The 21,715-nt window shown below is 55.4% G+C and overlaps 3 protein-coding genes across 6 annotated transcripts in view; 2 read left to right on the top strand and 1 right to left on the bottom strand.

Annotated features, from left to right (window-relative positions):
* MBTPS1 (membrane bound transcription factor peptidase, site 1) overlaps nucleotides 1-4,307 on the top strand; it is a 29,649-nt gene extending 25,342 nt beyond the window's left edge. The window contains exons 20-23 of the mRNA XM_068956375.1: nucleotides 834-965; nucleotides 1,502-1,628; nucleotides 2,318-2,448; nucleotides 3,491-4,307. Coding sequence (XP_068812476.1) covers nucleotides 834-965; nucleotides 1,502-1,628; nucleotides 2,318-2,448; nucleotides 3,491-3,687 — 587 coding nt within the window. The 3' untranslated portion in view covers nucleotides 3,688-4,307. The remainder of the gene's footprint in view (nucleotides 1-833; nucleotides 966-1,501; nucleotides 1,629-2,317; nucleotides 2,449-3,490) is intronic.
* A 6,701-nt stretch (nucleotides 4,308-11,008) lies between these two features.
* Nucleotides 11,009-20,895, top strand: SLC38A8 (solute carrier family 38 member 8). Of its 2 annotated transcripts, XR_011143311.1 has the most exons (12): nucleotides 11,063-11,340; nucleotides 12,483-12,681; nucleotides 13,427-13,583; nucleotides 14,337-14,441; nucleotides 14,765-14,822; nucleotides 15,300-15,414; nucleotides 16,027-16,174; nucleotides 16,314-16,513; nucleotides 17,556-17,607; nucleotides 18,551-18,837; nucleotides 19,229-19,360; nucleotides 20,564-20,895. XR_011143311.1 is itself a non-coding variant. In XM_068956105.1 (10 exons), the coding sequence occupies exons 1-10, from the start codon at nucleotides 11,146-11,148 to the stop codon at nucleotides 20,664-20,666; spliced, it is 1,332 nt and encodes a 443-aa protein (XP_068812206.1). In that variant the 5' UTR covers nucleotides 11,009-11,145; the 3' UTR covers nucleotides 20,667-20,895. The 2 variants fall into 2 exon arrangements, 1 of the variants encoding a protein (XP_068812206.1); XM_068956105.1 differs by lacking the exons at nucleotides 18,551-18,837; nucleotides 19,229-19,360 and having other exon boundaries at nucleotides 11,009-11,340.
* The window catches only part of NECAB2 (N-terminal EF-hand calcium binding protein 2), a 122,055-nt gene continuing 121,160 nt past the window's right edge, over nucleotides 20,821-21,715 (bottom strand). For all 3 annotated transcript variants that reach the window (XM_068956106.1, XM_068956108.1, XM_068956109.1), the window contains one exon: nucleotides 20,821-21,515. In XM_068956106.1, the coding sequence (XP_068812207.1) occupies nucleotides 21,487-21,515 (29 nt within the window). In that variant the 3' untranslated portion in view covers nucleotides 20,821-21,486. The remainder of the gene's footprint in view (nucleotides 21,516-21,715) is intronic.

The following is a 21,715-nucleotide window of genomic DNA, read 5'->3' as shown; positions in this document are numbered from 1 at the left end:
TTCTCAGAAAAGTAGTTTGCTATATGGGGAAAATGACTGGAAGATTGTTGTCCTGCCTCCACAGGTGGAAATTTTAGAGGATCGTGAGATTAACTAGGTGGAAGACTTGTCCTTTAGGGGTAGCTCTGGATTAAGGCAGTAGTAGCTCAAGATGGAATCAAAACGAATGTTTGTGAGCCATTGAAGTGCAAAGGAAACCACAATGAAGTGTGTTGTGGTATTCCCAACCTGGTCCGTACCACAGCTGCTTTTCCTTTAGTTAGGATAATAGCCAAAGCCTCGCCCCCCCCCCCCCGCCCTTTCTTTTTCCTTTTAAGCTTGGGAAGCTTGAGTCATAACTTACAAAATTGTGTCCCCTGTTGAGATCGCGATCCTCGGCCTGAACCATTGCCTCGTTCTTATTTTTCTGTGTAAGATACTTATTTTGTCCTTTTTAAAAATACTTGGGTCTCTGTTTTCCCTTACAAATGATCTCATAAGCTCTGAACTTCCTGTGTTTCCACACTGAAAAACCTCTTAATTGCCCAACCTGGAATTCCCATATTTGAGACTCTGTCATTATATCTCTTACTCCTCAAAAGAGCGTGAAATACTGATGTGGTACAGAAAGAAGATATTTTAAAACTGAACAGATTATTTTTGTGTTTGTATACTCATGGAGGAGCGTGGGTAGAAAGCTGCATCGTTCAGAAGTGAGGCATAAGACTTCGAAAGCAGAGTAACAAGAGCAGAAAGCTCATTGTATTTCTAAATGTCTTGATAGACGACTTAGCAGAAAGATAAGCTGTTCAAACGGTAGCATGATGCATGCTGTGTATGTACAAACTCCACAGACTGCTTTTGGCTCCTGGATTCCCTTCTGCAGTACACTTCTTACGGGGTGACACCACCGAGTCTCAGCCATTCCGAAAACAGACAGCGACCTCCGTCAGGAGCAGGCTACTCTCTCCCCGAGCGGATGGAAGGTGAGAGCCTTGTTTATCGAGCAGAGCTAGTGACTGACAGAGTATCAGGGTGGTATTTCGGAAGAGCCAGGTCAGGCGTGGGAGTTACATGCCAGTAAGGTTGTTAGTTGAGTTGGACTCTGTAATGTTCTGTTGTTTTACAAGAAGAGAGCGCTTAGAGGCTTTAAGAATTGGTGATTACCCAATTGTGGTTTGATTAGAGAAAATGTTTTGCTCATAGAGTAGGAATTTTCATACGCACAGTTTTGCTCAGCAGCATTCTAATTGCTAGCTCTGGAGCATGTATAAAGTGTTTGATGTCATCTAGTGTGCTGGCCAGTAAAACCTGCATTACCAACGCCTCGCATCTGATTGTACGTGCACAGTTCTGTTTTGTAAGCAACCCTTTGATTAAGTCTAACTGCAAGCTTTAGCTCTGAGTCATTACTGTAAAGATCTCTTGGTTTTACAGCAGCAGTGTTTAGCTGGATGCAAATATTTGGGGCTTTTACCCTGCCAGTCTTTCATTAACCCAGTCTCTCTGCTGTGAATCACAGGTAACCATCTGCATCGATACTCAAAGGTGCTTGAGGCTCACTTGGGAGACCCTAAACCCCGTTCCCTTCCAGCTTGTCCTCACCTATCCTGGGCCAAACCACAGCCTTTGAATGAAACTGCTCCCAGGTGATTATACATCTTTAATATAGCTCTCTAAGAATGCTCACTTTTGAGTTGAGCTGAAAAGTCAATTGTTTCATCTGCTTTTGAAAGGGACAGTGAAAGGTCTTTCCTGAAGAAAGAACAGATTGCAAAGAGGAAATAACAATTAATTCATCCTCAGTGAATAATTTAGGCCCAACTGACAGTTACACTGTAATGTATGAAACTGTGGGATTTTAAAAAAAAACTTCACAAGTCAATTCACTGTTAGGTCTGAGTGATCCCAACTTACAGTTAATGAGCTTACTTGAATGCCAGGTCACTGCATGCTTTTACAGTAATTTGCTGAAGTAGCTTCTTGGACAGCTCACCAAACTCTGCCTTCTGGTGTATCATTTGCCAGTCACTTGGAGACAAACATGTCAGCATATAGGCCGTAGTCTGCTGAGTTTTACATAACTTTAGGTCATCCGCGTGCAAGAAATAGATTCGTAAGTAAACAGCAGTTGATCTAAGTGTGTCCTTATGGTGTCTGAATTTAACTTTGGACACCTATAAGCTCTAGGACCTGAAGAATGAATTGGATTATCGTTTGGGTCCAATGTAGTGAGCAGTTTACAGGTGTCAGCTGTCATTTTTTATACGTTTCTACAAAATTCCTTGCATTAATGAAGTAAGTGGGCAAACACCTCTGTCTTTTAAATTTCTTCTAGCAACCTTTGGAAACATCAGAAGTTATTGTCAATTGACCTGGATAAAGTGGCTCTACCCAGTTTTCGACAGAACCGACCCCAAGTGAGACCGTTGTCCCCTGGAGAAAGTGGAGCATGGGACATTCCTGGAGGTAAATACTGTAAAGTTGGAAAGGTGCAGTTTTGCTTTGCCTTTTGTATAGCTTTAAAAAAAAAAGGCAGCAGAAGAGTTTTCACATGTTTCACTTCTATTTTGAAAAGCATGCCAATAGTAGTGTGATTATTTTGTAAAAGCTTGACTGCTGAAGCCTTAGAGAAATATTTTTGCATACAACTAGTTTATTCAAAAGGAAGCGTGTGTGACGTTTACCGGGAGGAAGATTTCGGTGGGTGCTCTTTTGCCAGTCGAGGTTTATTTGAACTCTCTTTAGTCTGGTGGGTGTCAGCAGTAGTCCCTATCCTTGGAGGTTGTGGCTAGGTGTCTTGTGCTGAAACAGAATTGCTTGTTTGAATGCACAGGCATGAAAGCAGACACGAGAAGAGTGTGTCTGAACAGTGCTTTGGGGAAGGTGTAGTAGTAACAAGTGGTTTAGAGCACTTTAAGCAGCTTTCAGTCTAATGGCAGGGTACTCTGCTTTATGAGCTGGGCGTTGCAAGCCCAGTTGGAAGTAGTTTGAAAGCTTGTTGTCTCACGTGTGCTCTTTTCCTGGTCTGAGCTTCTAGACTAAAAGGTGTCTTTAAAAAGGAAGGATTGTGAAGCTTATCCTCACCGTGTGAGTGTATAGCCTCTGGAGCGAGCACAAAGTCAGTTTTCATGTGGCGTCAGGATTTGGTTTGATTTCTGGAAACTATTTGATGATAAAGCTACAGTCAAGTATTTGCATCTCTCTTCTTACTTCTAATGCAAAACAGAAGGTTGTTGTTGTGGGAGAAATCTAGGTTAGGCTTTCATGTTCCAAAACAGGTCAAGGTGAAAATGCCTGTGCTTTTCTGTATATTTAGCATCCTGTCTTATTTTTCACTAATTGGTCTGCAGCTGTTAATCTTCTTGTCTGAAATATAATCTGATTATAGCTGTTTCGTCTTAGAACACGAGTTACCCTTGGAATCGTTTCGGTAGATAGTGTTCGTGTCGCAAAGGTGTCGTAGCCCATGCGATTGCTAATTGCTTTCCAAACCTCTTTGGCCTTCCAGGTATAATGCCCGGCCGGTACAACCAGGACGTAGGGCAGACTATTCCGGTCTTTGCTTTTCTTGGTGCCATGGTGGTCCTGGCATTCTTTGTGGTGCAGATCAACAAAGCGAAGAGCAGGCCAAAGAGACGGAAGCCGAGAGTGAAACGACCGCAGCTCATGCAACAGGTCCATCCACCAAAGACGCCTTCAGTTTGAAAGCTCTCGCTTGCCAAAGATGACCTCCTTTTACTGGTTGCTTTTCTGGACAGTTGATTGCTCCCAGTGAAGTTGCAGTGAATGCGGTTATTGTACTAGTGATTCACATCTGACATCATCTCATAGTCTTTGGTGTCTGGAGAAAAAAAAAGACCTCAGCTGATCGTCTGTACATAAAACTGCAGCTTTAAGCAGCCGAAGCCACCAAAGACTTGAATACTGTTTGAAAGGCTGCTTAGTCACTACATATCCCAAGAGGGGGAAAATGGACTGTTTTTTAAGCTGACCAAACTAAAATTTATTTGTTTAGAGGCTATTTTCTATATTTATTGTTGGGGAGGGCGGGGGGAAAAGTCACTTTAAGGACCTCTGCTAATAAAAAGCAATCGCCTTTTTTTGGACGGAATGCAATTTTCTAGAACGGTATTACGCTGAAGAGTATAACTTACATCATTAAAGGAAGGAGGGGGCAAGATAAACTAGTACAAATCAGTGAGACATAGTCCTGCAGTTTATTTTTATAAAGCCAACTACCATGATGTTTTGTAATTTTTGGTCATGATTTCACCATTGTTGGTGAAGCAGATTTTCAATAAATATGTTATCTATATGAAGCTCAGAAGGTGTGCTAGGTGGCTGTTCTTTCGCCTGCCAGTCCTAGAGTGCAAGTTGTCAAGTACAGAAACTTTTTATGAAGGCCACTGCCAGCCTCGTTCCTGTATATTTACAAGCAGCATCCCGAGCTGTTGACTATGGAGCATTAGCTGGATAGCTTTCCCAACAGTGCTCCCTCCCGGAAGTTTGGCATAGGGTTTTGGAAACCTTCGAAATTACAGGAACTAATGAGGAGACAGCTGCCACAGGGTAGCTCAGGAATGAGCTGTAGTGCAAATCTGTAGCATGGATGGCACCTAACAGTATAGTGTGTCACAAAGCTGAAAATCTTGTCTTGTGGTTTGTCCTGCTTGAAAGCCTGCTACTTGTTATGGGCTAAAATTAGGACCTAGGCACAAGTTGCCCCATGCTATGGTGTCAGTTAACATTGTTGCCATCATTGAAATAGCTGCTCTCTTTTGCAGAGAAGGTGTGAGATTTTCCCTGCTTTTGTCACCACTCCAAGTAAAAGCACTTTTTTCCAGGAAGAGCAGGGACCCAGCGGCCACGCCTGGACTGGCGAACAGAAATGGTGGCTGGGCAGGTAAGCAGGCAGCAGAAGGCAGCGGTTTGTACCAGTCACCCAGGGAACGGTCCTGGATGCGCTGTTTGGCCCTTGCATCCAGCTCTCTCCTGCCCAGCCCTGGGCACGTAGTCGAGAGGGAGGATGTGCCAGGGACAACCCTGTTAGGCATTCTGACTGTGGCTGCTGTTCAGGGGGCCGGAGGGTTTACAAGCATGGGTGGTGGTGGGCCTTGGGGAGGAGTAAAGGGCACTACAAGAAAGAACATCTCTCCATATAGCCTGAGGTACGTCTTCCAAAAACATGGCTGTGGATAGGCTTTTACAGTGTACAGTCATCCTGCAAAATACGGAAGGATTGGGCAAACCTATTTTCCATAAGCCAGAGACTGGTTGGTTTTTCCATGCCTGCCTCTTCCCTTCCAAATGAAGATGCCCTGAAAAAGGCAACAAGGTTGGCTTGCTTGCGCTATGCTGATGGGTTGGGGCCGGTGGAGCACATCCCTTCCCTCCTGTCCCTCACCTTTGTGAAGAAAGGCTTTCCACTACCCTGGCCTTGCCACATGGGAAGGTGGAATAAGCCGTGTGAGTTGAAGGCAGCTTTCCATGCGTTGTGCCCTGTCACCTCTGGTGGCTGTGTCAGCAAAACCGCTACATGGTCCTTTGGCCGCCTCTGTTGCTATTGTGTTTCCTGTATGTGAACGAAGAGCTCTCGTGGCCTGAACGCTTCTGCCCACGCGTGGACCTAACCTCCGACTACTCTTGCCTGAGGCTATGAGGAGAAGGGAGGGAGCAAAACTCAGCCTAAGTGTGAACGGGCATGGTAACACGTGGGCCTGGGAAGAAACTCTTTCCCTAATTACTCCCTAAAAAGTCCTCAGAGTTTTTGTGTGCTAACAGAGATTTCCAGCAGGAAAATCCAGCACAAGTGGCAGGAGCAGATGCTGGATCTGTGACCTGTTTTCACCTACTGGCTTGACAGAAGAGAGACACCAAACTTCAAAGTGGTAAGCGAAAGCAGATGCAGTTGGGACTTGTTAAAATACAGGCTGGACGTGACATGCCAGGAGACAAGGGGGGAGAATGCGTGCTTGGGAAGGGGAGCGTCTGCGTTCGCTAAGAGACCCACACTTCACCTGGGTAAAATTTTAGGAAGCGGTCTTGTCTTTTCATCTTTCTCCTGGAAGAACTATATTTCAGCTGGGCAAGATCCCTTGTTTAAGGAAATCCTCTCACCATCTTAAGAATGGTCCGTTTCTGCTCAGATTATCAGCAAAATAAGCGCTGTAAGCATTGGTATGGCTGCAGATGAGAAAAGTCAGCGCGGCCCATCATCACCTGCTAATGAGCCTGTGTCACTGCTGCTTCTTCTAAGCCTTCCTTCAACAGAGTGAGGCAAAGTGAGTGTCAGTTGAATGCCCTGAAGGCCTTGGTCTCTCCTTGCTCATTTTGGTAGGACTGTGAGTTCTAGAAAGCACAGCTGACTTCTAAAAAGGTTTATGAGCAGGTACTTTTACCCATCCTCTTTTGAAGATATCCCCCTGGACTGTGGAGTTTTGCATTACAGACAGAAGCTCTTAGTGAAACTGGTAGCTTCAGTAAAGGGTGTGAAAGTTGAAACTTTCATGTGAGGTTTGTAGGTAATTTTTCCTTCCTTTAAGTTAACTCTTTTTGCTGTTTGCTGTCCCGGAGTTATGGGCAAATGACATCCGGAGGCAGAGGGTCTTGGCAGGTAATCTGCACAGTGGCAATTGCTGTGATGCTCTCTCTAAGAAGATGAAAGCATTAGTTTGCTGTATGTACACTCATCTCACATGGGAATAGGAAAGCATTGGAGCTCTTTATGTTTGGTCCCAGTATGTTCCTGCTGGATGTCTGTTTTCTTCTATCTGCTATTTCAGGAGCTCATGTGTAGGCTACTGAAGACCACAAGGCGCCTAGGTCATTTTTCAGTCCCCAGTCAGGCAGCCTAAGTACAATGCTGAAAGGACGCTTCTGATGTAGATCTTGTTCCTGAATGTGAATCCTCCAGGAGGTAAGGCTTGAATCGAAAGACAGGTTTTTAACATGGAGAGTCATTTGTCGTTGGAAGAGCTCCTGCAGGATTGCGATGGATTATTCGCTGTCAGCGGTCATTGAGTCAAAATAGGATGATTATGTAGGAAATCGCTCTGGAGGGTTATGGCTTGCATGTGAGGCTAGCGAGGGCCACTGCAGTGTGTCTGTTGTTGCTCTTTGCAGCCTATCTGTGAGGCAACAAAATCTTGTTTAATGCTTCTATAGCCTGAAGATCACAACTGGGAGGCAGCATTTGCTTCGCCTCCTGCATGGACCAACGCCTGGCTTTTACCCTGTTTTTCCAGCTAGATTGACTGAGAAGAAGAAAGATAGTCAGGTACTTGTGAGAGAACTCAGTCTGGAGTAGAGCCCAAGTTAAACAGCTTGAGTGATGTGAGAGATGTGTACAATAATTCCTCACGGCTGTGACATCCAGCGTACCAAACTTCATCCTGGCAAGGAGGCAGGTTGTGCAGGGCAAGCAAAGGCAAGCCCAGCCACCCTGGCAGGCGTGCCGTGGGCCCTGCGAGCCGCAGTCCTTTGTTTTGGCGATAGAAGCTGCTTCGGAAGACAGAGGCTCTCCTTGGTCTGAAGGGCTGCTGCTCTGCCCTCCGGGTGGGGACTGGCAGTTTGACGCGTCGCTTTGATTTGTGGCACTCTTGTCAAAGGGAGTCTTGAAAGCCTTCGGCCTTCGTGCCTTTGCTCCGGTCGGTGCTAATGAGGAAGCTCTATCCTTTCATAGCATCGCTAATGAGAGATTACAAGCCCCTCTGTAACTTTGAAACCAAAGTCAAATCTGTATCAAAGCACCAGTCTGAGTTAAGAGACTTTCCCAGTGGCTGGTATTTTACAGCCCAGTGGCCAATTTCTAAATCGTAGAAGCCAATTATTTCTGAAGTCTTTGGTGTGCAGCCAGTGAAGGCCTAAAAGGACCCTTTAAATGGTTACAAACACCATAGGCTGCAAAGATTTAATTGAGGTGGCAGGCACAATTAGCCTTCCATAATTCTTTCTAGCAGCTGATTAAAGTCTCTTTATCCTTCTTACTGAGATCAGAAGGGCACATATTTGGGAAATCAAAAATGCATTAGGGACTGTCAGCCAGTGTCAGGGGCCTGTTCATTTAGCCCAGTAATGGCAACATGCGCTTGTCCTACGAAGAGCATTTGCACCCAGGGAGCCGCGCAAAGCTGCTGCGCATCCCCCCGCAGAGGAGCGCTGGGGAAGGGAGGTGGCCGGTACGAGTTCCCCTGTCCTCTGCAGGTGCAGCCTCCTTCTTTGGGCAGGTCCTTCAGCTGACTTGCACCCTGAGATAAGGCTCAAATTGGTAACCCAAGGCCGTTTAATAGCAACGCTCCCTCGTTTCTAAGCCCGTTGCGGCCCTGGCCACGTACAGCATCTTACTGAGCTTGCCCTAGCACAGAGGTTTTTCTGTGTCTGCACGCAGGGGCCAGTCAGCATGATGTTGAGGAATGGGACGGGCCGAGGAAGGTAATGGGTAGAGAGAAGGCATCTCATTCTTCAACTAAACCCACCGGACAGTGCCGTTTACTCAGGCCGCAGCATCAGCTATGATCTATGCCAGGCCTGAGCTTACGGACAGAGGCACCAGGTTCAAGGTTTGGCCATGCACGTGGATCCAGTGTCGTGACTTTACAGGCTTGGGATCTGCTCCTTTGGGGTTCCCAAAGCAAGGAGGATGGCATGAGCGCAGGCTGCCTTTGTCACTCCGTTCCTACATCCCTGTGCCGCCTTTTCATCTCTCCACGCGGAGGAGGAGGAGGAGGACACTCTTTGGGCACCAGGGAAGAGCTCAGATGGTGCAACTAATGCGTGCTGGGCACCAGGACTGCCAGCAACCGGGCTCGGTGGTGCCAGCGGCTCGTGGGTTGGGTCAGCTCCTCGCCGAGATCTCCCATGGGAAGGCGCACTCCCGTGGGCTCGGAGCCTCTTGTTGCGTGCCATGGCTGCTGAGACACCGAAGGGGTCCACGGCTGTACGCTGCAGGGGAACGCGTGCAGGTGGGGTGTTCGCCAGGCAAATGGTCTAAAGGAGAGCTTGGTTCAGCTGCTTAGCAGGCTTCCTCCCTGCTAAAAGCCGCTCTGAAAAGCCCCCACGGCAAGAAAATCGTGGATGAGGTGAACCCAGCGTGGGCCTGAGTCTAGACAGGGAGCGGGAACCCTTGGCCTGCTGAACCCTTGGCCTGAGCCTGAGCTGAGAGCTGCTGTGCATAAACATCTACTTTCTTCTCTTTCCCAGGTGCCTGCGCTCCCATCTCAGCACTTGCGAGCCAGTTACGCCATCTCCTCGGGGAGCATTGCCTTCGCTGGGGCTGTTGGTTTTCCTAAGCCCCAACTGAGTTTGGAGTGGGGGGGTAATTAGAGGCTCCCATTCCTGGAAAAATGCGTTGAATTTGTATGTGACTGAATACAAAGACGAGGCCTTTTGGCCTTATGAGATGTGCAAAAGTGAAGTCTCTTATTGCTACAAGTCAACTGTCCTTGTGCTGGCTTTAACAGGGCAAGTTTTTATTTCAGCAGGAGCTTTAGTTTTTCTGCCTAGAAAATCCATTTGCCTCACAGAAGAGCAACTCTGAGATGGAACGAGTGAAGTTTGTAACTGAATACCCGTTTGCAGTGTAACCACCTGCTCTGTACGGAGGAGGCTCCAGGCAACACGTCCCTGGTTGTATGTGGCCCAATTGCATCCACCGAACGGAGAGCGCCTCTTGGTAGCTGTAGTTTGCCTTGGCAGAAAAGCTGTACTGTCAAGCCCAAAGAATGCCCAAAGAAAGATGGGCGTTATCGCACAGCCCACTGGAAGACTGCCTTTGGGGTGGCTTTTGTAGAAGAACCCGCATGTCCTCCGTAGGAAGCGTGGAAACGAAATTCGCTGCGAGGAAAGTTCTTGACTGAGTTTACAGGGATTGCAGGTATGTTGCAGAAAAGTATGTTGTGCACAAATGTCCCCAGCTGATCTGCCGTTCCTATTGAGCACAGTCTCCCTGGATTGAACCGAGAGGAAGATGGATTTGGTGATTGCTTTTAGATAGGTGGAGGCAACTGCCTTATTTTCCGGGGTGACAGGGTTTTGCAGGGGGATACTCTGGATACTAGAGGCAACTCCTGAAAAAGCAGGTCCTGCGGGGAATGCAATAAGAGCTGGCCTATGTCCAGCCCAACTGGCTCTGGCGCAGATCCCAGGAAGGCTGGCCCTGGCGAGCCGCCTCGGCTTGCTCACCTGGCCTTTCGCACGCAAGTTGGGCCATCCACCCCCACGGACGCAACAGCAGGGCGAGCCATGTCAGTGCAGACGCACTGCAGCCAGGAAGAGCAGCGAAGCAAGGGGAGGGGAGGGAAGAAGATGGTTAAAGTAATGTGCCAGCTTGATCATCGGGCGACAATAAGAGCGTGCTGGAGTGTTTTAGGGAAAACTCGGTGCAAGCATCAGAGGTGCACTGCTTTACAGGTGTTGCTTGACTGAAATATGAAAATCTCATGGGACAGCAGGAGCTACACTGCGTGTTGAAATCAGCCTGCGCCTTGCTACCCACAGCAAAGCTGGATGTGGCCTGCCTGTCTTGAGCCGGGAGAGCACACGTGAATGAGGTACATGGGTGCACCCGCTCTGTGCTGTCCCTAGAGACCTGGGGCTCCTGCAGGATCATCAGCATCGCAGGGATCCGCATTGCCCTGCGGATGCGAGTCCAGCTGAGGCCCAGGTTGTGCTGACAGGGAATCTGGGACGGGGACTTTCCTCTGCCGCATGCGCTGTGCATCAGCGAGCGTGGAGCATGCTGCAAGCTCAGGACAGAGCGCACCGACTAGGGCAGCGGGGCTTCCCCGCGGTCGGTGCCTGCTCTCTTGCTGGCCCAAACCCTAGTGCGTCTCTGGCCCTCATGGCACACCTTGCTTTAACTGTGGCGGCTGGTAAACGTTGGGCACAAGTTAGCAGAGCGGTGGCCAGGCAAGTAGCACACCCGGGCTCAGCAGCTCCCGTCCTCCTGCGCGAGGATTGGCGGAGAGGAGTGCTCCCCTCCCCATCCCGTCCCGTCCTCTCCCCGGGGAGGTCCTGGAGACGGGGCGGGTGAGCAGCGCGAGCCCCCTCTGCTGCACTCATCATCCAGTGGGGCTGCGGAGGGTGGAGGGTGCTGGGCACGTGGCGCGGGACTGTGGGCGAGGGGCACGCGCCCCTCGGAGGAACCCCCTGCCTTACTGGTCAGCGATGGAGAAGGTGGCAGGGGAGAGCGTGCGCTTGTTAGATAAGCCTGCGGTGGCGGCAGCAGCGGGCAGCCCCAACCTCTCCTCGGCGGGGGCCGTCTTCATTATGCTGAAATCTGCCCTTGGAGCAGGGCTGCTCAATTTCCCCTGGGCATTCAACAAAGCTGGCGGGATCGCACCGGCCGTTCTCGTGGAGCTGGTAAGGGTCGGGGAGAGGAGGGTGCGCGCCCCTCCGGGAGCCTGCCCGGCAGCCGCACCCAGCTGCCGGATCTGGCTCTGAAAGAGTTTCCCCTTCCCAAGGGAAAAAATCCCGGGGGGCTGTCGCGTTGCAGCGAGAGCGGCGGTGTGCTGCTTGCCTTTGCTGCACGGATGAGGATGGGGGATTTTGGCTGTAGAGCGGTGCAGGAGGTGCAGCCGAGGAAAAGAGAGGAGAGAGTCCGTAGGAAGCGGGGCTTGTGCCTGGTGCTCGGGGAGACGGGGTGGGTGTTGCAGCGGTGGGCAGAGGGGAGCAAGCCTCGTGCAGCCCCCCGCTCCATAGTTGCTTTTCTGATAGTGATGAGCAGATTTTCCCAAAAGGGAGCTGAGGGATTTCACAGCCTCCGGCAGGGCTGGATGTAACAGGTGGGCTGGAAGGAAAAAAAGGGAGGAAAGAGAGGGAGCACTTGTAATCTGTCCCTTGCCTCAGGCAGTGTTTGGGACAAGGGCACCAGGATGTTTTCTTCATTATGTTTCGACAGGGACCCTTCCTTTGCAAGTTGGCAGTGGCAGTTGATGTCCTGCCAGGAGAAGGACAGGAAAAGAGTCAGCATAAGGGTTACAAATACCACTGCCACCCAAACAATGCTTTCTGTGTCCAAAGCCGTGGTTTTGGCTGGCATTTTGGCCCAACCTGACAGCATTTTTGGTTGCTGGTCTCTTATGTGCCAAAACCCCCAAATTTGTACCCAAATTATCAGATAGGACAAGCTGTTTTTTTCCTCCTTTCCCTGACATGTTTTACCTGGGGCAGCCTGGTAGGTGCACAGCCACCCGAAGATGTAGAGGCTCGGCAGGGCACAGGTGCTACAGCCACTAGGTTTGTGCCAGGTTTGCACCCAGGCATGAAGGAGGCAGAGGAGGTTCAGGACGTGAAGTCACCTTGTCTTTCTTCATGTCTCTGCTCGGGATGGGCAGGACGTGTAATATCCCAAGGCACCAGGCGGCCAGCTCTGTGAAGCCCGTCTTGTTGACAGCACCTGCAGGACTCGATCCCCTCAAAGTAAAATGTGCTGGCATTTTTGGCAGCATGGGTACTTTGGGTCATCACTATTTGATGCTTCTTTCCCTGTCCTTTCTCTGCAGGGCTCGTTAGTCTTCCTCGTCAGTGGGCTGGCAGTGCTGGGCTATGCTTCATCCCTCAGCACGCAGTCCACGTACCAAGGTGTCATCCGGGAGGTCTGTGGCACGGCAGTGGGGAAGCTCTGCGAGGTCTGCTTCATCCTCAACCTCTTCATGATCTCCGTGGCCTTTCTCAGGGTTGTAGGTGACCAACTGGAGAAACGTGAGTCCCCACAGCCCTGCCAGTCTCCTGCTGGCACTCCTGACCCCTCTGGCAGGCCGATGCTCAGGGATGTGTTGGGTGTTCTTGGAAATGAGCCAAGGGGACAGTGGCTCCTGAGGGCAAGGTGAGGGGAAGCAGCAGCTTTTATACCCTCCTTTCTAATGTGGACAATCATTTCCCACAGCTGCACAGGGCTGGCAAGGGGAAGGCCCTGGGTTTGTCTGTAGCTGGGAGGTTGCAATGAGATCAAGGGCCCCTTCTGGCTGAATTTTGCCTCCCTGGTTTGAAAACTCGGAAAGCCCTTTTTGGCTGGGGTGGCATAGCCCCCGGTCTCAGTCTGTCCCGCAGCTCTATGGCGTCCTGCACTAGCACAGGCTCACCCAAAGGCAGAGACATGATGGTCATGCTTTGAGAAGGGCTTTCCCTTTGTCATGCATGTGTCCCATCAAAGCTGTGCTCCAGCAGTGGTGGGGGACACTCCGTGGGCCCCTGTGGGACACCGCTGCAGCCAGGGAGCAGTGAAGTGCAGTGGCAGGCTGCAGGGACACGTCGCACTGCACATGGGACTTCCACAGTCCCAGGTCATCATCTCAGAGGCTGAAGAGTGTGATGCTGTCAGACCAGTGGGCCAAGGCTCCTCACACCATCCCTGGGCCACGTAGCCGGGGCACGACAGTGCAGGATCTGCTGTCACCGCCCCGGAGACAATTCCTGCCTTTGATGCGTTGTTCCTTCCTGCCGGCAGTGTGTGACTCCTTCTACCCCAACGGCACGCTGAGCGGAGAGGGACCGTCGCTGCAGCACTGGTACGCTGACCAGCGCTTCACGCTCTCGGCTCTCTGCGTCCTTGTGATCTTCCCTCTCTCCGTCCCCAAGGAGATCGGCTTCCAGAAGTACTCCAGGTACCCAGGCAGGGGGAGCAGCAGCTGGCCACAGTAGCCAGGGGCCGAGCTGCAGCCATCCCTGATGCCAGCCCACCAGCAGAGCCAGGCATGCAGGGAATCGGTGCGGCACTCGGAAAAGGGCCAGCGGAAACCCTGCGGAGAGCAGGGTGGAGTCCTGCTGGCAGAGCCAGCTGGCAGCTGGGTGCGTGCCCTCCGCTCTCTGCCGAAGCGGAAGGGAAGCCAGGTGCGTGGACGGCGCAGGAGATCTGCGGACACATTATTGCCACTGTTGGTGGGGCTTGATTTTCTAGCAAGCAACAGCCTCCAGCATCCCAGAGTGATGGGGCAGCCTGGCTGCTGTGCAGACATTTTTTTTTCTGTCCTTTTTCTCTGCATCTGTTCTTGCCTTAGTGTTGCACCTGCAGCGCCTCCAGGGCATCCGGCAGGCACTGTCGGCACAGTGTGCTCTATCTGGACGTGCAATGTGCAGGGCGCAGTTTTGCAGAAGACGGCAGAGTGAAGCAAATGAGAGAGTCAATATGGCCCCAAGCCTCAACAAGAGCCAAAAGGTTTATCTCTGTGGCCTAAATAGGAGCCCAGGGCTGTTAGCAGCCAGCGTGGCACGTCTCAGGCTGGGTGCCAGTGTCCCTGCCAGGGCTGTGGGAGCCTGTTCCTCCCTTTGGGCGGCAGATGCTCCCTGATACGCTGCGGGTGTGCGTGCACCGCCTGCAGAGCAGAGCCTCATGTGTGCGTGGTCTCTCCTCCCGGCAGCATCCTGGGCACATTGGCTGCCTGCTACCTCACCCTTGTCATTGTCATAAAGTACCACCTGCAAGCGGAGAGCCTCGGCCTACGCGAGCCCCCCCATCCCTCCAGGTAAGGGTCAGCCTGACCGTGGGCAGCCAATGTCCCTTCTGTGTTGTCCCTTTGCGGGAATCACGTGCGTGTCGTACCAGGCAGAGGCAGTCAGGGCACCTTTGGGCTCACCAGGGGTGCAGACAGGCCTCAGGGCTCTCGGGCACCCCACCACCACCTCCTCGCGCCTGGGCAAGAGAGAGGGAATGTGCCACAACCAAAAGGACATCTCCAAACTTGCAGATCCATCCTGGTTGCCCGGGAGGCCTGGCCCCCGCAGATGGCAAATGGGGGACTCAAGGGACCGTCTGTCTTCCTTTGCTCTTCCTCCCTCTGTTTCGCAGGGCTTCCTCCTGGGCCTCCATGTTCAGCGTCATCCCTACCATCTGTTTTGGGTTTCAGGTAAAGTTGCTTACGCACCGATTGTCCTGGGCCGGTGGGGGCAGGTGGCAGGCACCTGCAGGACGCTGGGGGCCAAGGGAGATACCCCAAACTCCCGTGGGGTCGGAGGGACAGCAGGGCTCCTGGCAGGGGAAAGGATGCTCCTTCTGGGAGATGGTGGCAAACTGGCAGACCCATGGACTAGGTCTGGTTGAAGTGGGTGACAGCAGAGCAGGATCAGAGGTCCTGGGAAACAGGCTCTTCCTCTGGATTTTGGGGGTATGGAGGTGATGAACACTGTCTCTTCTCCAGCCCATGCCACTGCAAGCTCCCAACCCCCATCGGGATGGCGGGACCTGGCTTAGCATAGGGCACACAACTACAGGCCTCTCACCGTGATGGCACCCAGGGAGCAAGAGGCAGGGGCAGGAGGTGAGGTGGCCGAGGCCCTCTGTCCTCCTGGCGCTCCACAGGATGGCCGTCCCTTGTGCCTTGCAGTGCCACGAGGCCTGTGTGGCCATCTACAGCAGCATGCGCAACCAGAATTTCTCCCACTGGGTCGCCGTCTCTGTGCTCTCCATGCTCATCTGCCTGCTCATTTACTCCCTCACAGGTAACCATGGCATGTTTTATTCCTTCATGCTTGACGAAGCCCTTGACTCCTTCACTTTCCCTCTTCATCCCTTATCTTTGGGGCTCCTCCATCCCTGTCCCTAATCCTGTGGGTTTCAGCTCCCACCAGCACCACAGGGATTGGGGCACAGGCTCCACACTGCCATCGCAGGCACCGCTCTCCGGCATGGCCTGCGAGATGGGACGAGATGTAGCTGGAGCTGCGGTCATGAGTGCCTCAAAGGTGACCTTGAGGAGTTTTCTCTGGGATAAGAAAAGGCAGAGTGCAGGTGACCTGCTCTTGAGGAAATGCTAGATGCTGCCCACTGCAAAGGTGACCATGGACAGTGTAGAGTGCATGTTGGCAGAGTTAGCAGGGTTTTTTCCCTCCCTTTCTGGGTAAGAGTTTTTTCTGAAATGACAAAAGCATCTGAAGGACGAGGTTGCTGGAGAGGAGGCATTTGTCGAAGCAATAGCAAAACGTGAGGCCTCTGTAGGATGCCCCCGGGGTCTCCTTGCTGGCCATGGTCCTGCTCACGGCCACCCCTTCCTTGATGCCACCAGCCAGAAGGTGGCCAGTGAGCATCCCAATCCCTCACCTTCCCGTTTGCAGGGCTGTATGGTTACCTGACCTTTGGCGAGGACGTGGCGGCTGACATCCTGATGTCCTACCCGGGGAACGACGCAGTTGTCATTGTCGCCCGCCTGCTCTTTGGCATCTCCATCGTGACCATCTACCCCATCGTCGTGCTGCTGGGCAGGTGAGCCAGCATAGCGGCAGGCACGGGCATGAACAGGCAAGGCTGGCAGCTCCCTCCTGACCGCGATGCTATGCTGGCGTGGAGCCAGGCCCCGCGGTTGAGCGGGCGGTTGTGAGCTGGCCCTGCCTGCCCTCCCAAGGTCTGTTGTCCGGGACGTGTGGGTGAACCCCAAGCGCAGGGCTGTGCCGGTGGCAGAGGTGCATGAGCGGCGGACCCGGGTGGCACTGACCATCTCATGGATCGCAGCAACACTTGCCATCGCTTTGTTCGTCCCCGATATTGGCAAGGTCATCGGGCTCATCGGGGGCATCAGTGCATTCTTCATCTTCATCTTCCCAGGCAAGTGTGAATGGCGGGGGAAGCGTGTTGCGGGGGAAAGGGTCGGCACTGGATCCCAGGGTGGCCTGAGGCTGCCCTCCAGCCTTGCAGAGCACGGTTTCGGGTGGGAATGTGGCCAGACACATGCACGTGATACACGGTGCAGGGTCAGGCATGGCTGGCAGGGCCCTACACAGCAGACTGTGCCCAAAGGTGGGGGTGGGCATGAAGGTCCCGGGCGGCCCTGCAAACCCCTCTGGCCCCTTCTCCATGCCCTACTGCCATCCTTGGGAGCTGGACCCATGCAATTTGCACCCAAGGGCAGACATCGAAGGCAGCGTGCAGCTCTGTGTGGGCCAGGACTCAAGGCAAAGGGCTCCCAGCCTGGCTGAGCAGGCTTGGGGTGTTGGGATTGAGGTGGCCATGAGGTAAGTGCAGGAAGAGACACATGCCTGTAAGGACTGTGAGAGGCAGTGGACTGACGAAAGCGGCCTGGCTGGGTCAGAGAGACTGTGCCTCTGGCCAGGTGGTCCCCCTGTGCTGGCCGTGATCAGGACCCACCAGGCCGGTCTTTACATGGAGGGAGTGATCCCAAATCTATGGGGCCATCCACAGGGTCTTCTCAGGGCACGGGGCAGCCTCAGACCTGGGCCAAGCCCATTGGTGCTGCAGTGTGGGGGTCCTGTGGTCGCGATGCTAGGGGGCAACGTGTGGATCAGCCCATTCGGGTGTCCCGGGCACGCACCTAGCGGTCACTGCCATGGGGCTTTCATCAGGCTGGGCTCAGGGGCAGCAGGGCCTGTTCCCACAGCCCATGCCGTCTCTCCCCAGCAGCCATACAGATAGTGCCTGGTGCTCAGGCGAGCCGATACGGGGACGAGGGCATGTGCCTTGGGCTCAGCATGGCACCACCGAGGCAAGGACATGGGAGCACTGCAGGGCCACCCCTTTTTGGCCACACGTTTGGGGTGCCCAGGCGTGCTCGGTGGGGGGATACAGAGCGAGCGCCTGGGTAGGCAGTGACTGTGGCAGATCGCGTACATGTCTTTGCGTTGGCTGGCAGGGCTGTGCTTGGTGTGCATGATGGGAACCGAAGCCGTCGGGCCAAGGAAGAGGTAAGCGTCTGCGTACAGACGTGGTGGTGGGCAGGGGCAGGGCACGCAAGGGCAGCTTCTCTGGCCCTTGTCACGTGAAGGCGGCTGGAGCCCCATGAGGTGGTGACTTTGGGGCACTGCTTGTCCTGGCTCTCTGTGAAGGCAGCAGTGTCTGTTGGGGGACACGGGGACTGCAGTGGGTCAAGGGCGAGGGCAGGGGGATGCGCCCGAGCACCAGGGCCGTGGTGAGGACAGGAGGCCATAAGGGAACGCTGAGAGCCCTGCGCATGCACGGGAACAGCCTCACAGTTTGGAGATGGCGGGGGGCTGTGGTGCCCCAGAAGGAGCTGAGGCAGGGGTCGAAGGAGGCTCAGCGTGGGGCCGAGGAGGGCCCTGTCCGGTGTCTGTCATGCCCAGGGCGCTGTGTCCCTGTCGCTGTTCCTGGGACAGCGAAGGGCAAAGAGGTGGGGGACGGCAGGCATCCCTTTCTGGAATTGCCATGGTCCAGCATGGGCACAGCATGGGGTCGGTGTGTTTTGGGGCCGATGTGTTTTGGTGTGTCTTTGGCCGTTCATGCCTGCAGGCTCGGTGCAGGGCAGCTCCGCTGGAGCCCCGCGCCATCGGTGCAGCGAGGCGGGCGATGGCTCCTGGGAGCCGGGTGACATGCGGGGATGTTGTGAGCTGCCAGGGCCCCTCTGATCGTGGAGCGAGCTGGCAGAGGGACCAGGCGTCGGCAGACCCCCAGGGCCTGCGTGGGGCACCCCATTCCCATCCCCAGGCAAGGGACCAGAGAGGCCTGGTGGGACCCTGAAGCTAGCTGTGCTGGGGCAAGAGCCCGAGCCCCACGTCGCGCAGGAGCAGGGATGACCGGAGGCCCTGCCGGGGCCAGGGAAGACGGGGACAGTCAAGCAGGAAACCCGTGTCACTTGTGGCGAGGCGACAGCAGCTTCCTTGGTGCCAGCAGAGATGTGGTCGGCCAAGAGGTGTGGGGCTGCCAGCTGAGAAACGGAGGCATTTCTAGCGGAGGTGATGGGTGACAGCAGACCTTCCTCCACGTGGGATAAGGGCTGGAGGTGCCCATCTACCAGGCAGACCAAGCACCTTGGGAACCTCCTCACTTGCCCCTGCCCACCCCTGGGACATTTGGGAGAATTTGTGAAGGCTCAGCTGCCTCTTGGACTGCCACACTTTGCAACTCACCCCCGTTGGATGCAGACAACCCCTGTAATGGAGGAGCACCGCGGGTTGAGGGTGAGCACCATGTCCCGGGAGCTTGGGGTGGTCTCACTCGTGATGTCCGGGCAGGGGGATGAGGGTTGACTGGGGATAAGCTGCTTACAAGTCGCCTGTCCCCCAAGGAATGGGGATGAGGACGGGGTTCCTCATCCATGCAGAGGGGCTGGGGGGTGGCAAGGCATGCGGGGAGGGCGGTGGGCCCACAGGGAGCATCGAGGAGGAGCAGGAGGCCAGCGAGGGTCATGTCATGGCAGGGGTGTCCACAGAGGTGGGTGGTCTCCTTCTGACCCTGGTCAGAGGACTCTCGAGCGCAGTGGGCAGTTTCATGGGGGGTTGGTGTGCTCTTTTGCACATAGGAAGGGCAGTGCGGCAGGGCAGCGCTGACCCTGCCGGTTTTTGGTTGCAGACCACGAGGCGAGCAGGAGAGGCCCTGTGCCAAGCCACTGCCACCAAGAAAGGCTGGAGCAGCAAGGGACAGGATTATGGTGGGCCGGGCGGCAGCTGAAGGCCTCGACGCAAGGGAAGGGAGCGGCGAGAGGTGACTTTGGGAGAGGGGCTGTAGGCTAGTTCCAGACTCTGGTAGTAGCGGAGATCTTGCTAGAAGCAGCCTGGCAGGGCCAGGGATGCTGGGAGAGACGGTGACCGGGGAAGAGCCGCCCTGGCGAGGGGGGAGCAGCACATAGCAACCCACAGGAGGAGGAGGGCACGGCAGGACGCCCGGCCGGCTGGAAGGGGAGGAGGCCCTTGCCAAGGTAGGAGCACCAAGGCGAGCTGGGGGAGGGGGCGGGTGGGAATGGCGAGTGCGGGATGAGCGGTGGAAACGTGTCTTGCGGATTGCTGCAAGGTTGTTCAGCAGTTCTCCTGTGCGGTTGTGACAGGCGATACGGACGGGACAGGGCCGCAGCGGCAGACGCTCGGGACCGTCGGCGGCATCCTGTCATGAGTAGCATCCCTCTGGGAGCCCATGTCAAATGTCCCCATGGTAGAGGTGGCTAACAGGGCGGAGGGCAGCATCCCTGTGCCCGAGCAGCCCAATACGGCCGCCGGTGAGGCAGGGCGAACGCTCTGGAGAGCGGGCACCGCGGGAAGGGACGGTTGGCAGCACACCCAGTCCGATGGCCGGGCCCTGTCCTGGAGAGGGGCTAAAGGAGCCCTCGGTGCCGGTTTGTCGTGTCCGCGGGTCTTGGGTGAAGGCTGTGGGCAGACGTGAGATGGGGAGAGGAGAGCGCGCCGGGGCCGAGGCGAGCAGAGCCGCCCGCGTCGTGGGGTGAGTTGCCGAGAGCCTGGCTAGCAGGGCACGGCCGGGGGTCAGTGCCCAGTAAGGGGGTGCCTGGAGGTGGCCCCCCCTTAAGCAAGCAGCGTAGGCTCTGGGCAGTGCCGAGGTGTTGCAGAACTGGACCAAGTGCCATAGGGTGGCCCCTCAGCGCGGGCAGGTCGGGGCCCCGGTGTCCCTGGCGGGGGAGCTGGGCCCGAGGCTGTGGGTGCACATGGGGGATGTCCTTGCATGGGGACGTGTGCCTGGGCACTCAGCACCGCCTGCACGGCTCCAGCACCACCTGTACAGCTCTGCCGCGGGCTGCGGCCGCCAAAGGGGATCGGGCAGCGCCATCGCCGCCCTGGCCACAGCTGCCCCGTTGGCCCCCCCCCAACGGGCTGCTCACCCCGTCCAAGCCTTGCTGCACCCTTTGGGGCTGGGAGGGGGGCTGGCCGGACTCACGGCAGCGGGTCGCTCTCCCCGCAGGGCCGCGCTCGTCGCCTGGGGCGTCCTCTCGGTGCTGTGCGGCGCCTTCGTCTGCGGGCAGAGCACGGCCGGCGCCGCCATGGAGCTGCTGCGCCGCACGTAGACCGCCCCGGCCGCTCGCCCCTCTCCTGTCCCGCTCCGCCGCCAGCGCGGTCCGGAGGGGTACCCGGCCCTGGAGCAAGCAGCATCGCCTCCTTCCTCCTCCGCTCCCGACCGCCCCCAGCCCCGTTTCCCCGGATGGGCTGCGACACCGTGGATCCCATCACATCTTTATTCAGCATCTCCATTGCTCTACTGTACAGCTGCTAATAAACACTTGACATGATGATATTAAGAAAGCCTCTGGGTGGACTCATCTCAGAGAATACACCCCGCCGCGCACGAGCGGCTCAGGGCGGGAGAGACTGGGGGCGAGAGCAACAGAGAGACAGCGACGGCGCACACGAGACAGCTAGCGCTTCACCCACAGACGCACGCAGCACCCCGCTTACCCCCGGGCAGCGGCACGGCCCCTCGCCCCAGCTTCGCGCGCGCCACCCCGTTTGGCAGTGAAGGAAAAACCTCCGGACCCCCGAGCAGGAACTGCCCCGGCCCAGGAGAGCAGAGGGGAGACCCGAGGGAGAGGGGCCACCGCCTCCCCGGCGCGCAGAGGAAAGGGGCCCGGAGCGCAGCGATGGCCTGGGGAGGGGGTGGCGGGAGGTGGGACGGGGGGCGGACAGGGGTTTCCTTCACGCCAAACAGACACCGCTTACGCCTCCGGCACTCGCGGCTGGGCGGAGGGGTGCTCCCAGCATCACACTCGTAACACAGTCATCAGAAAAGACAGGCGATTGGTCCCCGGTGACGGGACAGCAGGCAGAAAAGACCGAGGGCCCCGAAGCGCCGGCGTCCGCGTGGCCGCCGCGTCCTCTCCGGCGGCAGCTTCAGTCTCTGCTCAGAGCGCACCAGGCGGCTGCAGAGGGAAGCAGAGACCGGTCGCTCGCGCCGAGACCCGGGGGCCGTCCGCCGTGCCCCCGCGCCAAAGCGTGACGCCATGCGGCGCCTCCCCGGGGTGCCGCGCGTCCCCACGGCCACGTGCGCCCTTCGGGGCGGCGGGGACCCGGCCCGGGTACAGCCCTCCCGGCAGGGGACGAGACAGCGCGAGGGACGGGC

Source organism: Struthio camelus, chromosome 10 (genome assembly GCF_040807025.1).
Source record: "Struthio camelus isolate bStrCam1 chromosome 10, bStrCam1.hap1, whole genome shotgun sequence".
Taxonomy (NCBI): Eukaryota; Metazoa; Chordata; class Aves; order Struthioniformes; family Struthionidae; genus Struthio; species Struthio camelus.
Note: the sequence above shows the minus strand (reverse complement) of the source record. Positions and strands in the feature narration are given on the sequence as shown.

Excerpts from the sequence above, each read along its gene's own strand:
- SLC38A8 (XM_068956105.1), top strand. The coding sequence starts at position 11,146 with ATGGAGAAGGTGGCAGGGGAGAGCGTGCGCTTGTTAGATAAGCCTGCG. Across the intron at positions 11,341-12,482 it reads CGGCCGTTCTCGTGGAGCTG|GGCTCGTTAGTCTTCCTCGT; the intron begins GTAAGGGTCGGG and ends CTTTCTCTGCAG. Across the intron at positions 14,442-14,764 it reads GAGCCCCCCCATCCCTCCAG|GGCTTCCTCCTGGGCCTCCA; the intron begins GTAAGGGTCAGC and ends TCTGTTTCGCAG.